A 15,240-nucleotide genomic window follows, 5' to 3' on the forward strand; every position below is an offset into this window, starting at 1 on the left:
CCCATTAGCACAGGGACAGCTTAACACAAGACAGGTTATATTAATACAGTGCAGGAAATTCATGAAGTACAGGAAATGTCACTAATCCAGTCACAGTTAATCCAAATTGAAATATGAAAAATGAAAACTGAAGTTCACAGTTGAGTACATAACTTTAAAAGACACGTGGCATTAGAGCAAGAGGACTTTCAGACTGTGTCAAGGGCTGCTGGAGAGATTGAAACCACGCAAGAACACATCCAAGACTGGCTTGAACTGAATGTAGGAGACTCTGGATTTCAGCTTCTTGTCTGTTTATAGTTTTTAAATAAAGGCTGTACAGTGATTTTTTATTTATTTTCATCAGCACACACTATATTATTAAATATTCCATTTATTTGTTTCCTACGCTTTTTTTTTGTCTTTTAGGGCTATCTTTTTTTTCATTAATCCAGATTATAGCTTAATCCAAATGACATCTCCCCCTAAATTAATCCAGTTTAGCAAAGGTTCACTGTATACTGACTAGATAAGCAGGCTGATAATAAACATGTATCAGAGACAGTGTTAATGACGCTCACTGTATCACATCAGTTCAGTGTATCATGTAACTCTAAAATCAGTTACATTAAAGGCCCTGTACTTTGCGATTTTGTGAGTTAACAGATCCTTCGAAAATATAGCAGTTCAGGTGTAGCACATCAAAATCATGTCGTGAATTAGGTTTCAGATCTTCACAGCAGTGACTGAAGAATACTGCCTTCTGGGATGTGGTGCCATGCAAGCCAGTTAAGTTCCCTGATGTTTCAAACTAGTTCTCTGAACCAGCCTTTATTCATGGCTTACTCTTTAACTCTGAAGATGAAGGCAGTTCGTAAACGTTTGTGAACTTCTACCAGATGATAGTATTACTCGAGAGCATATTAATTTGGAAAATTCTTGTACCATTCATGTAAGAATTTCTCATCTCTGTATCCTACCTAAAACCCCAAAGAATAACATTATCTCTTGGTTTGAAACTTGGTCTGTAAGCCTGGGGCAGTTACATAACAAGGTTGTGTTGAAAATGAAGTGTTCTGTCCAACAGAGAGGAAGGAACAAAAATATGGAAAAAAATACACAGTAAGAAGCTTTATAATTTGTATTTTTAACTCGGTGTTAGGGTGAGAAAATACAGGAGGAATAGATGGGCAGGACATGTAGCATGATTGAAAAAAAAGAGGACTAAAACAGATTTTAGTGGAAAATCTGGAAGGAAGAGGCCTCTTGGAAGGCCAGGATCTTGATGGCAAAAGTGCCACATTGAATTGAAGATGTGACACCGTGTAGTGTGGTACAGGGAAACATTTGTGTGCAACATGCTGCCCCCATGTCAGGATAGAAGATAACTCAGTTCCATGCATGCTGCATACTCTGCCTGTTTCATCCTTGATTTGATCACCCTGCTAGCCTTATCAAAAGAAAAGTAAGCATCCTTAGGAGTTACAAATTTTGAGATTTTTGTGACATCAGTTGTTCAGAAGATGACCTTCAGTGTGTGACTCTTTGTAGTCTTGTAGATGCATACCAGCGTTTGGGTGATCGTGCTGCCATTTATTGAGATTTGAGGTTCTTGTAGTGCTGATCATGAAGGGCCCCGTCTTTCGGTTGTTACGTGTATAGTGTGGTAGAAGTTTACTGATGTCTCTCTGAAATATCAGTAAACTTCTACCAGACTGTATAGCAAAACATCTCAGAAGATAGTCTCCTTCATGCTTCCATTTTTTGGCACAATTTCTGTTTGGTGTGGAGTGAGTTCTGTCTGGCCACCTCCTGTTGATCTGAGTGACCACTTTTCATCAAGCCTGTGTGTATAATCTGACTGCATCATCACCCAACTCGGTTCCTGTACATGCAGTACACTCCAGTATGCTTTGAACCCCTCTTCTCCTCAGGCAGGAGGCACCAAGTAAGAACAATGTGTCTTGCTTTATGTCACTGTCTGGCAAAGACTGATACCAGGACTGTACAGGTTGACTAAGAGAGCCAGTCATATTGCAACCATTACCAGTGCTTCCTCAATATGACCATGAGGACAGAGGTAGTATTTTCCTTTGAAACACTGGTATCCACCTACAAGACTACATAGTGTCACACCCCAGAAGACCAAAATCTGTAAGAGTTCTTGTTACATTCTGTTTGAATGATTTTTATTTACAGGTTCATCATTTCCGGTCACTTGTATTGGATACTGCTTCAGAGTGATTCGTCACTGTGGAATCATTTGTTACTTTATATTTGTGTGCGCACTCTGCTTGTGTAAAAATATGTATTATATTGATAGCTGGTTATTATTTATCTTGTACCAAGGATACAAAATGTCATTTCTTTTAATGCTGTGATGTATGAAGTAAGAGTTGGAGTTGCAAACATGCTCGAATTACAAGCTGAAAATACCATATTTACATTCTAAGCTGCTACACATTTTGCTTTTGAGACAGTAATATGGAAGTAGAAGGCAGTCTTGAAAATAAACATATTCATATGTCATGTGTGGAAGCAAAAGTGACAGACATATTGTCTGACAGGTTAGGCATACTGACTACAGTTTCATCTAAAGAAAGAATCCTATTTGATGTTGAGAATTTGTATGTGGCAGGCGAGAGATGTGACCCTTCTTATCCACTAAGTTCCTATGTTAGGGTTGGTACTTCTGAATTTCAGTGTAATGCATCTCTCTTGCAAGAGAATAACGAACAGAACGTCCAGTATGAGGCAACGTGTGTGTGGCATCATGAGAAGCCATCATATATCAAGATATTTAGTCACTACTTGTCCAGTTGCAGTTGTAGAGTAACTATGGTTCCTAATTATATATACAAGGGTCATATTGTTAAAGTTTCACCCCCAGATGTGGCACTGGCAGTAGCTAAAGTGAGCGATGTCTCAGTTCCGGTGCTTATATTTTTAAATAATTTATTCGAGGATTCTAATCACAGAAAATTAGAGAAATCTGAATGGATTCAAGATCATTTGAGTGCTGGAGATATAGTGGAGTTTGAGTTTGAAAAGAGACAAAAACGATCGGCCCACAGAAAATATAATGTAGCAAAGTTTGCATGGAAAGCAGAATGGAATATGAGGCAACATACATGTCAGCAGAAATTTCAAAGTAACAGCAGTTCTTATAGTGAAGTGAAGAGGCGCTGTTTTGGTGATGCGGATGATAAAGCAGTCAGTAATGCTGGTACTTCTGATGTTGATAGCTGTACTGAAACAAATGATACTACACCTGTTACTATTGAAACTGAAATTCGAGTTGAGTATGATATCGATCAGAATAAATGTGCTTCTACTTCTGAAGCTTCAAAGCATGTAAGTGATGGAGCATCAGAGCAGCTTATTAAGTGCATTATCTCACCGTTGGCATGTAGTATGAGCATCAGTAAAGATGCGTACTTCACTAATGCTTCATTGGATAAGTCGCAAGAAAGTAATGTCAAAGCAGTGGCATCTTATTCACAAGAATACACAAGGCATGACACACTTCGCACAGTGGCTCATGAACTGTCACATCATTCACCTGGCAAGTTAGAATGGCATGGAGGAGTTGGTCCACCGAACATACTAGAACAAGGTGGAGGTGTTGGTCTCCCTGATATATCAGAACGAGGTGAAGGCATTGGTCTGCCTTGCATATCAAAACAAGTTGGAGGAGCTGGCCAACCTGACTTATCAGAACAAGGTGAAGGAGTTGGTCTAATAGACATATCAGAATGTAGTCCACCTGACATATCAAAAGAAGATGGAGGAGTTGGTCCATCTGACATATCAAAACAAGATGGAGGAGTTGTCAAACCTGACTTACCAGAACAAGGTGGAGGAATTGGTCTAACAGACATATCAGAACATGTTCCACCCATTATATCAGAACAAGATGGAGCAGTTAGTCCACCTGACATATCAAAACAAGATGGAAGAGTTGACCAACCTGACTTGCCAGAACAGGGTGGAGGAATTGGTCTAACAGACATATCAGAACATGTTCCACCCATTATATCAGAACAAGATGGAGCAGTTAGTCCACCTGACATATCAAAACAAGATGGAAGAATTGGCCAACCTGACTTGCCAGAACAGGGTGGAGGAACAGGTCTAACAGACTTGTCAGAACATGGTCCACCTGTTACATCAGAACAAGATGGAGGAGCTGGTCTGCCTGACATATCAAAACAAGATGGAGGAATTGGCCAACCTGACTTACCAGAACAAGGTGGAGGAGCTGATCTAACTAACATACCAGAACAAGATGGAGTTGGTTCACTGAACATATCAGAACAAGAGGAAACAGACACCCCATCTGACATATCAGAAGGAAAATATGGAGCAGTGGCTTTGTATTGGAGTCCACATTCAATACAAGACAAGTCTGAGAAGATTCCTTGTCTCTCTCTCATTGGCATTGTTTTGAATGATTCAAAGCTACAGACTATAAATCTTAAGTTTTCATATGAGCTTTTCACATCTCTTACATCAGCAGCAGAAATGGACTCTCAGTTTAGAATGACATTGACTGGTTTTGTAACCTTTCCCTATGAACTTACAAAACAGCCCAAAAGCAGCATATCTCATCATGGCAAGGATAGTGTCACTGTAGACATATTTGCAAAGACAGGGATCAGAATGCCATCAGGACCATCACATACACAAGATAGAATATATGGATCACCAGGTGTGTTGGAAATTGCATTAGAGATGCCTCCAGACCCATTGAAACCAAGTAATGTTGTTGCCATACCAAAATCACTTTCAGGTCCTCAGTCTGGGATGACAGTCCAAGTTACTGGTATCACATCACATGAACATAAGCCATGCAATATATTGACATCTTCAGATCAGTGTATTCAAATACCAGTCACCCTACATAAACTGTCCTCCCATAATTCAGTTTCTGAATACAGGGCTTTAATATCACAGGACAAAGTACCCATGAACCCAAATGCTGCATCTGAGCATTCTACAAAAGCAGTATGCAGTGAACAGCTATGTAATTTGCATTCAGTTGGAGTATCTACATGTGTGCAGGATACATTACCACAGGAATTTGTTGGAACATTTGAAAATGAGTTAAATGTTTATGCAGCACAACCAGTGGATTCATGTGAGTTAAACTCAAATAAAATTGTTTCAGATATTCCACAAATTTTAGTGCCAATTTTTATGCCACTGTCATTACAGTCATCAGCTGAAGATATGTCTGCATTATCTTCCACAAGATGGACGCTTGTATCTGGATCTGTGACCAATCAGAAGCACTGTCTTATGTATGTACCAAGAAGTTTATTGTCATCTACAGGAGCAAGTAACATACCAGACACACAGGCACCAAGTAAATTGTGCCAGGAGTCACGAGACCAGTCATCTGAGTTGTCCTTGCATGACGACAGTTTCTCGTCACTGTCTGAACACCCACACACTTGTAAACCACATCGTGGGGCATACAGTGGACATATCTATAGTTTGGCGTACAATTATGGAACAGTTGCATTTACAATGGATGGCAGAGAAGAAAGGGCATCATTTTATTCAGAAAAAGTATTTATAAATGGCATTAAGATTGGCAAAAAGACTAAGCTCCGTGATGTTCTATACAGTGAAATGCTTGTCACACTTGATGTGGTACAGTATGAAGGTGATGCTTTTAAATATAAAGCAACAGGTGTTTATATTGAAAGTGATGTTGAAAAACAGCTGGAAGGTTGTCAGGCTGCAGACAGATTGGTGGCAAACTCGGATGAGGAGGCTGTAAGTGATGACAGCATGACATCATGCCACATGTCTTTGAAAGAGACTGGTTTTTCTGTTGACCAAATAACTGACGAAGATGACATGTATCATAGACAAGTGATACATCTGAACTGTTGGGACAGCTTCTCTGTGGATCACTTGAGTGTAAGGAAGCACACATGTGGTTGTGTCTGCAGGACATGTGCCTCGGCAAATACAGAATGTCATAAGGATTTAGCAGTCAGATCGCTTACTTTGTCTGGACAGCAGGCCAGTGTAGCAGAGAGCATTGATGCAGTCACACAGGAAACAGATGGAAGTGCACATTTATCAGAAGAAGGACCTAATACTTCAGATAGGAATGTGTTAAAATCAGAAGTGGAAATGGCAGTCCCTGATGATGAGCAAGGAAAAGTGAAAGTACCAGAATCGTGTGCAGGATTTGAAGCACCAGGGATTCTCAACTCATCAGAAATTTTAGATTGTTTTGTACCTCAGGCTCAGAAGACAACAGAATTAAATAACAATATAGAAGAAGTTTCTACTAATGAAACAAATGCCTCAGATTGTATCATTCATATGAATCCCCTGCCTAAGTCATCAAAGAATGTACCTGGTATTATAGATTCTACATGGTCAAGCAATATGGTGTTAATGACAGCAACTGTTTGCAAAGTGAAAGTGAGAGTTATTATCCGTGGAAAAAACCTGTATGTTGATAAGAAGCGTATTGTTATGAATACAGGTTGGCAGCAGTATGTACAAGGCATGCAGGTGTTTGCTGATGTGTTTATATTGAGGGATCACCCATCAGGTGCAGTGTATGTTGCAACATGTGCCTGGAAGGGGAAACGGCCCGGGAATGTGGGACAGGATAGAAAGGGTGAAAGTAATATGGAGGCATGCCACAAGAACTGTGCTGATAATAATGTTAATTCCTTGATAAGTGAAAGTAAGGCAAGAAGTAAGTGCAAAGGCAGTGTTCAAGGAAGACAGAAATCAGAGAGCTGTGAACCCATGAACGTCAAGTGTCCCACAGAAAATAAAGGCATAAACAAGGAAAAGCCAATGCATGATGACAAATTACACTGTGTGCAGGGAAGTATTGCAAGAAAGGAAGAAAAACTGCCTAAAACGTTACAAAGTAAAGTGTTTTTAGGTATTATAGAAAGCTTTACATTCTGTGAGATATCTGGAGTAGTAAATTTTCAGTTTCAAAATGAGAGGGTAAAAGCAGTGTTCTTTAAAGAAGGCATTTTTGTTAGAGGAGTTTCCATCACAGACTTGCAAATAAAACAGAATCTTACACCAGGAAGGTTGGTAGCTGTAAGCAATATGACGCTGTACGATGGGAAAAAAGACATACCATATGCAGCAAACATAGACATAGATTTTGATTACAAGCTGTCTGCACACACCTTGGAGAGTAGGTCAGCTACTGGAACAGGCCCAGTAACGGAGCAGCAAGAAGTAAGAAACAGTCCCCAGGGTTTCAAGTTTGGGACCGAAACTGACAGGGATAGATGTAGAGATATTGGCATTACAGACCATTGGGATGAAGTGAAACCTTTGTGTCAAGATGAGATTACAGGCGATGCACATGTGACTTCATCTGATAAGGAGGAGGAGGTGGTGCAGCGTCCTGTAATTCCTAAACAGTACACAGAACTTCCCAAACAGATAAAAGGGAGACTTGCAAGAGTAAAGAGATATGAGTCTTCTACCAGGGGAGTTCTAGAATATTCCATCTCTGGTGCAGAATTGGAGGTTATATTTCATAAAAGTGTTGTGAATTTCTGTGGAAATAATGAAACTACAGACTTGGAAGAACATCTTCCTGTTGGTAGTGAAGTGTATTTTGAAGGTGATGTGGTTGGTGAGAACAAGCTTCTTGGCTGTTCAGATATCATTGTGACCAGAGTTCAAGAAGCAAAGATGCAAAGAAAACATATCACTTCAAAAGCAGTTCGTTCCCTGCCCTTTGAATTTGTATATCCTTCTGTCCGTGAAGGACTTTTTGAAGGCAGGGTGTATGAAGGTACCATATCCGAAATACGCCCACCATTTGCATTTGTGGCTGCAGTTAATGAAGGTGGTAAGACTTATGATGTTTTTGTGCTGAATATGTTTTTCAGTCCTGTAGAATATGGGATGAGGCTTCCACCAAATCACCCTGTTATGCCTTTTGTTGTGGAGGGAAATAAAATACATGTAATGGTAGGCAGGAGGACAGAAGTGAATAGCAAGTATACACATGAATGGTTTGCTGTGGATGCATGGACTGAGGAACAAGACAGCACATTTTCAAGCAGAAAACCTGAAGTGGAACTTACACATAGGAGGTTAGACACCGAAGATCTTCACGAGCACCTGGAAGGTGTACTAATGACAGTGTACCCAGAGTGGGGCATTCTTCAGGTTAGCAGTCAGAGAGAGGAGGTTACATTCTTTGGGAAAGACGCTTTCCTATTTGGAGTCCGATTAGCAATGCTGGATCTTCGGCAGGTGTTACCAGTTGGTAAGTCCCAATTTTTTAATGCATACTTGAATTGGATCAAAGCACTTAGCAGATTGGTGTGGTGATGATGTGTGTGTGAAGGGATACAGCCGTCATTATACCAAGCCGGTTCAGTTCATCTAGCAGTAATGTTGTAGGCATGTATTTGGAAGGTGCTTGGTTCCACTCTTGGCCAAGATATTGGCTATTGAGAGTACCTTCATAAGTGCTTTCCTCAGTCCCTCCAGGCAAGTTCTGGGTTAGTACCTCAATCAGGCCATGACCCCTTCCTTCAAAATCCTTTCCAGTTCATCGTTCATGAGTCGCCCTAGTATGAGATGCTGTACAGTCTAGATGCTGACATCATCATTGAATAACACACAGAGGCCATGGCTACAGAAGTATGCTTGGCCATTCACCATGAAAGTCGGTGGATGCTTGTGCACATATAAAATTATCAGGATAACCCCGTTGACCTTTCAGTAGGAAACTCTAGCAGTTATCAGCATCGTACTTGCTCACAGTGCATGCTGTGAACTTGAAACATTTGGGAAAAGGCATCTAAATTTATACTAAGATGTGAAAATTCATAGAATAATAATATACAGCAAATAATGCTGCTGTCTGGAAGTACCTGCAGTCTCTTTGGCAAAGGTTCATGTTACAGCACTAAGTATACCTTCCACTGCCATTTATAGCTACCATCATCTGCCCTTGTAAGGTAAAAAAAAGGTAAGGATAAAAGCTATTCTTGTAACAGGCTGTGGAGGCCCATAGGGTTGTGAGACATTGAGGTTCCCACATTTTCTAGACAGTCGGCTCAGATGGCACTGAGGTTGTCAGCCTTATGTGCTGGCCACCCTTTACCCCCAGGAATATTCCTGGAACTCATTTCCATTAAGAGGCTTAGTCAACCGCAGGGCCACAGTGCGACTGGAAGGATTAGGTCAACTGAAAAATCCAGTGACCTCATTAGGATTCAAATGCATGACCTTCCAACTTGTAGAATAGTGCTTCAATCAAGTATGCTACCATGTTCCCCCTCTTCTACTCCTATACATAATTAGTTGCTAACATACAAACAGAAATGCAAGCATTACCCTCTTCGAGGGTTGTGTGTTTGTGTATGTATGCATGCATGAGAGACTGCAGGCTGGTGGATCTTATTTTTGTTTAGATGTTGGTAGATCTAAGTTGTATTGATAGAGACTTGAATGTGGGAAAGGATTTACAGGGATGGTTCATGTCCTACATATTTCAGACAGGTTTATACTCTGTCCTGGGTCATGATGCCCTTAGTCTGGTTGAAGTTTACTGACATTTTATGAAAACATACTGCCTCCATGTTCAGGGTCAGACCTGCTTGCTGCGTAGTTCTTGTTGGTTATTTGCTTGACTTACTTTTAACCGTGAGGACAGAGGCACTATTTTCTTCTGAAATGTTAGCACACCTCTTAATGGCTACTTCAAGTCACATCCCAGGAGACAGTCACCACTGTCAGAGCCTCAAGTCAAAGTACATAATTTTTAAAAACATCAAACTGAAATTTCAGTGGGGTTTATGCTGGTTTTAGATATTTGTTCTTGCCTCAAGTTCCATGATGTCGTTGGCTAAAATATTTTATGATGTACAGGTGAAAGGATCTCGTTTACATTGGATGAGGCTCAGCTAGATCTGAAGACAGCCTCACGAGCATGGGTTGGATCACATGATACTTCATCAAACATGCATGATATTGCTGTGAGAAGTGTGAAGATTTTCAACTATTGCAACTCCCGTAAAATTCTCAAGTCAATTCTGTTAATCTTGGTACGTACTAGTGGTAACACCACATAAGGATCACATGACAATATGTTATGTGTTATGTCATTGATCTTTACATTTTTTTAAATCTTTTCTATTAGCTCATGTACAGGAGCAACAGATGCCAGGAGTTTTATATTTTCTCATATTGTGTGTGCGCCTGCACCCACGAGTACATGCATTTTTTTAGTTCATACATCAACTGATTCATAGTTGGTAGGAATGAGGTTGGAAATAAGAAACTTGGGAAGAGGGTACTTCTCATCACAAACAGTGCTTGCTAGTAACCATCTGCCATCTTGGTAAATCCCAGAGTGGTGGCTTTAATTTGTATTTCATGAGTCTGCATATGGATATAATTTTTCTTAGGATGTTTGTATTTTTTCTTCTTAAGATAAATGAGCTTGGTAAGCAGCGGCACCAGCTAGAGAACACTGGAAGGATTCGAACTTCTTTATTTAATGAAGGAAAGGAAGTGGAGGAGGACTTGTGGCTTGGGCCGTCCGGCAAGAAGAAGGTGCCAGGTAGGATGCTGAGCAACTCTCAAGATGTAGGGGCAGATTCAATACATGGTGTCCCATAATTTGATATACATTCATATCCTGCATAGTTATGTTGAGGTTACTAAGAACACTTCACAGAGCAAGAAAGAATGTACCGTATTTACGCATGTATAGGCCGCGTGCATGTATAGGCCGCAGCACAATTTTCAGACAGAAATTATAGAAAAAATAATTTTCTTGGAATATTATTTCAGGAGTATTACACCCTGTATTACTAATTATGAATATATTTTTTTTTTTAAAATGAAATGTGATTTCGAATATAAGCCGCACCCCAGTTTTCCTCTTGAATTTTTGGCAAAAAATGTGCGGCCTATACATGCGTAAATACGGTATTTTGCAAAAGTCTTGTCACTCAGTCAGTCTGTTACTTAGTATCAGCATATAAACAGTTGGACAGATTTTATTAAAACTCTCTATGGGAGGCTTTCACCTAAAAGTTGTCAGCAGTTCCAATTTTTACCTGTATTTATCCATGATGAAGCAGTTTACCGATCACCATAAATGGACTTTTCCATATATATATCACCCATATACTGTTTCACAGATTCTGATGCCTAGGATTTTGCTACCGGAGCTTAATGCGAGAATTTGGCTGAGGGTTTTCCAATGTTTTGACAAACTTTGCATTTGCCATGTTCAGAAATATTGACTGGGAAGAGTTTTGGCAGCTCTTATATGGCTCTCGCATTACGCAGTGTGTCGGGTGAAACTGCAAAAAGAATAGAGAAGCAGGATGCTAACAAATACAGAGCAACCATGTGGTTAGTGAAAAGAAGTGATGACAAAACTTTTGGTAACCATGTAGTTAATGAGAAGGGGTGGTGAACACTGATCTGGCAATCAGGTGGTCATGAGAAAAGGTGCAGAGAAGCATTTCAGGGACAGCATGATTGAACATATGATAAGGAGTTCAGTGAGTGTTGGATGAAGGTGGTTAATGGTGGGTTTTGGAGGGAGAAAAGGGTTGAAAGCCAGGCTTTACTCATTCTGTATCTGTTATTTTGGAAGTGAGGTTCTCACAGCAGTGATTATGAAGAATTCTGTCATCAAGGATGTAACATATTCTCCAGTGAAAGTTGACTATTGTTTTGGGGGGACATGTTTCATTTATCTTTAGGGTCAAAAACTACACCAAGCAAACAGGTGTGAAGTGGGCACAGTTGAAATTATGGGGCATTTCCAGAAAGTTGGATACAGATTGAGTAAAAATGGACTTCATGACTAACCCCCCTTCCCCCAAACCCACCATTGGACTTCCTTTCCTGTTCATGTGGGGGAGGAAGAAAAGAGAAATATCTTCCATGACCTGTCCTAAATACACAGTTGGTGAGATACTTTTCCCCACCTCACATCAGGACTACTCAGTCACCAGAACATTTTTTGTCACCTCATTTCACTTACCACATGGTCCCTCCCTGTTGCTTAGTGACCAGCTTCCCTGTGCAACCAAACATGGCGTCACATACAAGAGCCACCAAAATCTGCCCCACAGTCATTAAACATGAAGATGGCAATTGCAGGATTTCCCACGACATCTGAAAGTCCTCACATGTTCGACACAGCCTGGCCCAAAAATCAAAGCTACACGTTTCTTAAATAATGTTGAAATCTGATCTAGGAGACATCGACTGATTTACATTTCATTATTTATGTTTTCAAGTGACCTTAATAAGCTTTGAAGAATGACATTTTGTGTACTACATTAGGAAGCACATCCTTTTCAGTCTTGTTTCTAATCATATGATGAAATCCCCATTTATGATTTCCCAATGGAATAATGCATTCAAACATTCATGTGGTAGTTCACTAGCCTACTTTCCTTATTTTGAAAAAATAAGGAAAGTAGGCTAATGTGATCACTTTGCTGTCTGTCTGTGTATTCTTCTGTGTCTATCTCTCTGTCTGTAGCCCCATAATTGTGTAGGACTATACGGCTTATGAGATCACCTTGCTTTCTCTGTGACTGTTCTCTAATTTTTTTGTTTTTTGCATGGTCATTGTATCAGAGGGAAGTAAGTGATTAGTTCTTCCCAGAACTTCTTGTGTATGCTCTGAGATCACCTTGATGTCTGTGTGGTCCATGTCTTATCAAACGAAAGTAGGCTATTAATTCTTTCCAGAACTCATTTAATTTGTTTTGATAAAAACTTCTGTAGTATGGTTTTGGCTGTAGAAGTGGGTATCAGTGCCCACAAGGGTGATTGTTAAGTAAAGTAAAAGTGAAGGTATCCCTGTAACAGGCTGTGAAGACCATAGGGTTGTGAGATGTTGAGGTTCTCACATTTTCTAGACAGTCGGCTCATAGATGTCGGTAAGGTTGTCAGCCTTATGCGCCGGCCGCCCTTTACCCCCCATGAATATTCCTGGTACCCATTTCTGTTAGAGGCTGAGTTGACCCAAGGCCATAGTGCGGCTGGAAGTATTAGGTAAATTGAAAAAGCCCAATGACCTCATCGGGATTCAATCCCGCAACCTTCCGGCTTGTAGCATAGTGCCTCAACCAACTACACTGCCACATGAGCCAGGGTCATTAATAGAACTGGCAAATACCGTATTGATAGATTGTAAGTACTGGAATACTGCACACTCATTTGAGGGCCACAGCAAATCCACAACATGCCACTGTCAGACATTGTTCTCCACCAGTGTTTCAACTTCATTCTATGTTTGGCCTTCCATAAGAACTTCTTTCTGAGTTGTTATCTTTTGCGTTCTTTTTGATCTTCCTTTGCTTCTTACTTGAGGATACCAGTCTCTTTATGTTGAGACATTTCCCTACCTTGGAAAGCTGTAATACAAATGTACAATGACCTAAACATCCAGCATTTTCAACATGTCATTCTTCTTTTTGAACACTCGGATGTTTTCATTCCTGGTCACTATTTCTTCTCCTAAAGTAAGTTTTTACCCTGGCCTAGGATTTTCTCTGACCAATTGATAGTTTTCCATCTATTCAAGTAATTTCCCTTTATCTTTTTATCTGAGAACAATTCTCACCCCTTGAGATTTTCCAGCCAAAATGTATCAGTCTGCACATGCAGGTGCATGCCTCTCCATCTGATCCTCTGGGATTTAATCCCCAATAATATGAAGTGAGAAGTACAACTTATGAATGTCATTATGCAATGTTCTGGTACTTTCTTTTCCACAGGTCCAAATACTCTTCATAACTTTGTCATCTGGAAATAGGGAATTTTTTTGTTCTCATGATACTACAGGGATTGTGGTCAGAATGTAACTTCAAGGGTAATGGTACTAATATTGAAAAGATGTGATATAGGCCATGTAGACTGCATGCTGACAACAGTGCAACACATGACTGGTAAAAGGTACCCAGCCCTGGACCACGATACCATATAAATTAAGTTATATGTCTTTATTTTGTTCGCTGGAGCATGGGGAATTGGTGTATGTATGTGTGGGCACACACTGTAGCACATGTGCATGTGTTTATAGATAAATAAACCAGTATTTTTTGTCCTTTTCTAACAGTGTGGTCTTGTTTGTCAGGACATGTTCGAGGCCTCCCTCCTGATAGCAGTGACAAGAATGATGAAGCTGAAGAAGTGTATTATAGTGACAGTAACTCATTTGGAATAACTGATGATGAAGATGAAAGTGCAGAAAATTGTGAAGATTGGCCTGAAGCAGTAAAAGGTAGTCTGCCTTTTTGCAGCAGTACCCCAGAAACAGCAGAGGAAAGAAGTGAAATTTCAGTTAATAATACTGCAAGTGTGATACTATCTGAACTCGGTACGTCAGTCACTAACACTGCAGCTTTGATGTCTGCTGAAGTTTGTGCATCATTCACTGATACTACAGCTGTGATATCTTCTGAAGTTGGTGTGCCAGTCACCGATAGTACAGCTATGATGTCTTCCATAGTTGGTTCCTCAGTCACTGATACTATAGCTGTGATGTCTTCCAAAGTTGATGCCTCAGTCACTAATACTACAGATGTGATGTTTTCTAAAGTTTGTTCCTTAGTCACTGATACTACACCTGTGATGTCTTCTGGAGTTGGTGCATCAGTCACTAACACTACAGCTGTGATGTCTTCTGGAGTTGGTACGTCAGTCACTAACAGTGCAGCTGTGATGTCTTCCATAGTTGGTTCCTCTGTCACAGATACTGCGGCTGTGATGTCTTCCATAGTTGGTTCCTTGGTCACTGATACTGCGGCTGTGATGTCTTCCATAGTTGGTTCTTTGGTCACTGACACTACAGCTGTGATGTCTTCCAAAGTTGGTGCATCAGTCACTAACACTGCAGCTGTGATGTCTTCTGGAGTTAGGTCATCAGTCACTAACACTACAGCTGTGATGTCTTCTGGAGTTGGTGCATCAGTCACTAACACTACAGCTGTGATGTCTTCTGGAGTTGGTACATCAGTCACTAACACTACAGCTGTGATGTCTTCCAAAGTTGGTGCATCGGTCACTAACACTGCAGCTGTGATGTCTTCTGGAGTTAGGTCATCAGTCACTAACACTACAGCTGTGATGTCTTCTGGAGTTGGTGCATCAGTCACTAACACTACAGCTGTGATGTCTTCTGGAGTTGGTACATCAGTCACTAACACTACAGCTGTGATGTCTTCTGGAGTTGGTGCATCAGTCACTAACACT

At 40.4% G+C, this 15,240-nt stretch overlaps 1 protein-coding gene across 1 annotated transcript in view; it reads left to right on the plus strand.

Moving 5' to 3' along the window:
* Positions 1-15,240, plus strand: part of LOC117283014 — a 23,743-nt gene that overhangs the window by 5,121 nt on the left and 3,382 nt on the right. The window contains exons 3-6 of the mRNA XM_033755087.1: positions 2,179-8,263; positions 9,877-10,052; positions 10,441-10,570; positions 14,123-15,240. Coding sequence (XP_033610978.1) covers positions 2,464-8,263; positions 9,877-10,052; positions 10,441-10,570; positions 14,123-15,240 — 7,224 coding nt within the window. The 5' untranslated portion in view covers positions 2,179-2,463. The remainder of the gene's footprint in view (positions 1-2,178; positions 8,264-9,876; positions 10,053-10,440; positions 10,571-14,122) is intronic.

Source organism: Cryptotermes secundus, unplaced genomic scaffold (genome assembly GCF_002891405.2).
Source record: "Cryptotermes secundus unplaced genomic scaffold, Csec_1.0 scaffold276, whole genome shotgun sequence".
Classification (NCBI taxonomy): Eukaryota; Metazoa; Arthropoda; class Insecta; order Blattodea; family Kalotermitidae; genus Cryptotermes; species Cryptotermes secundus.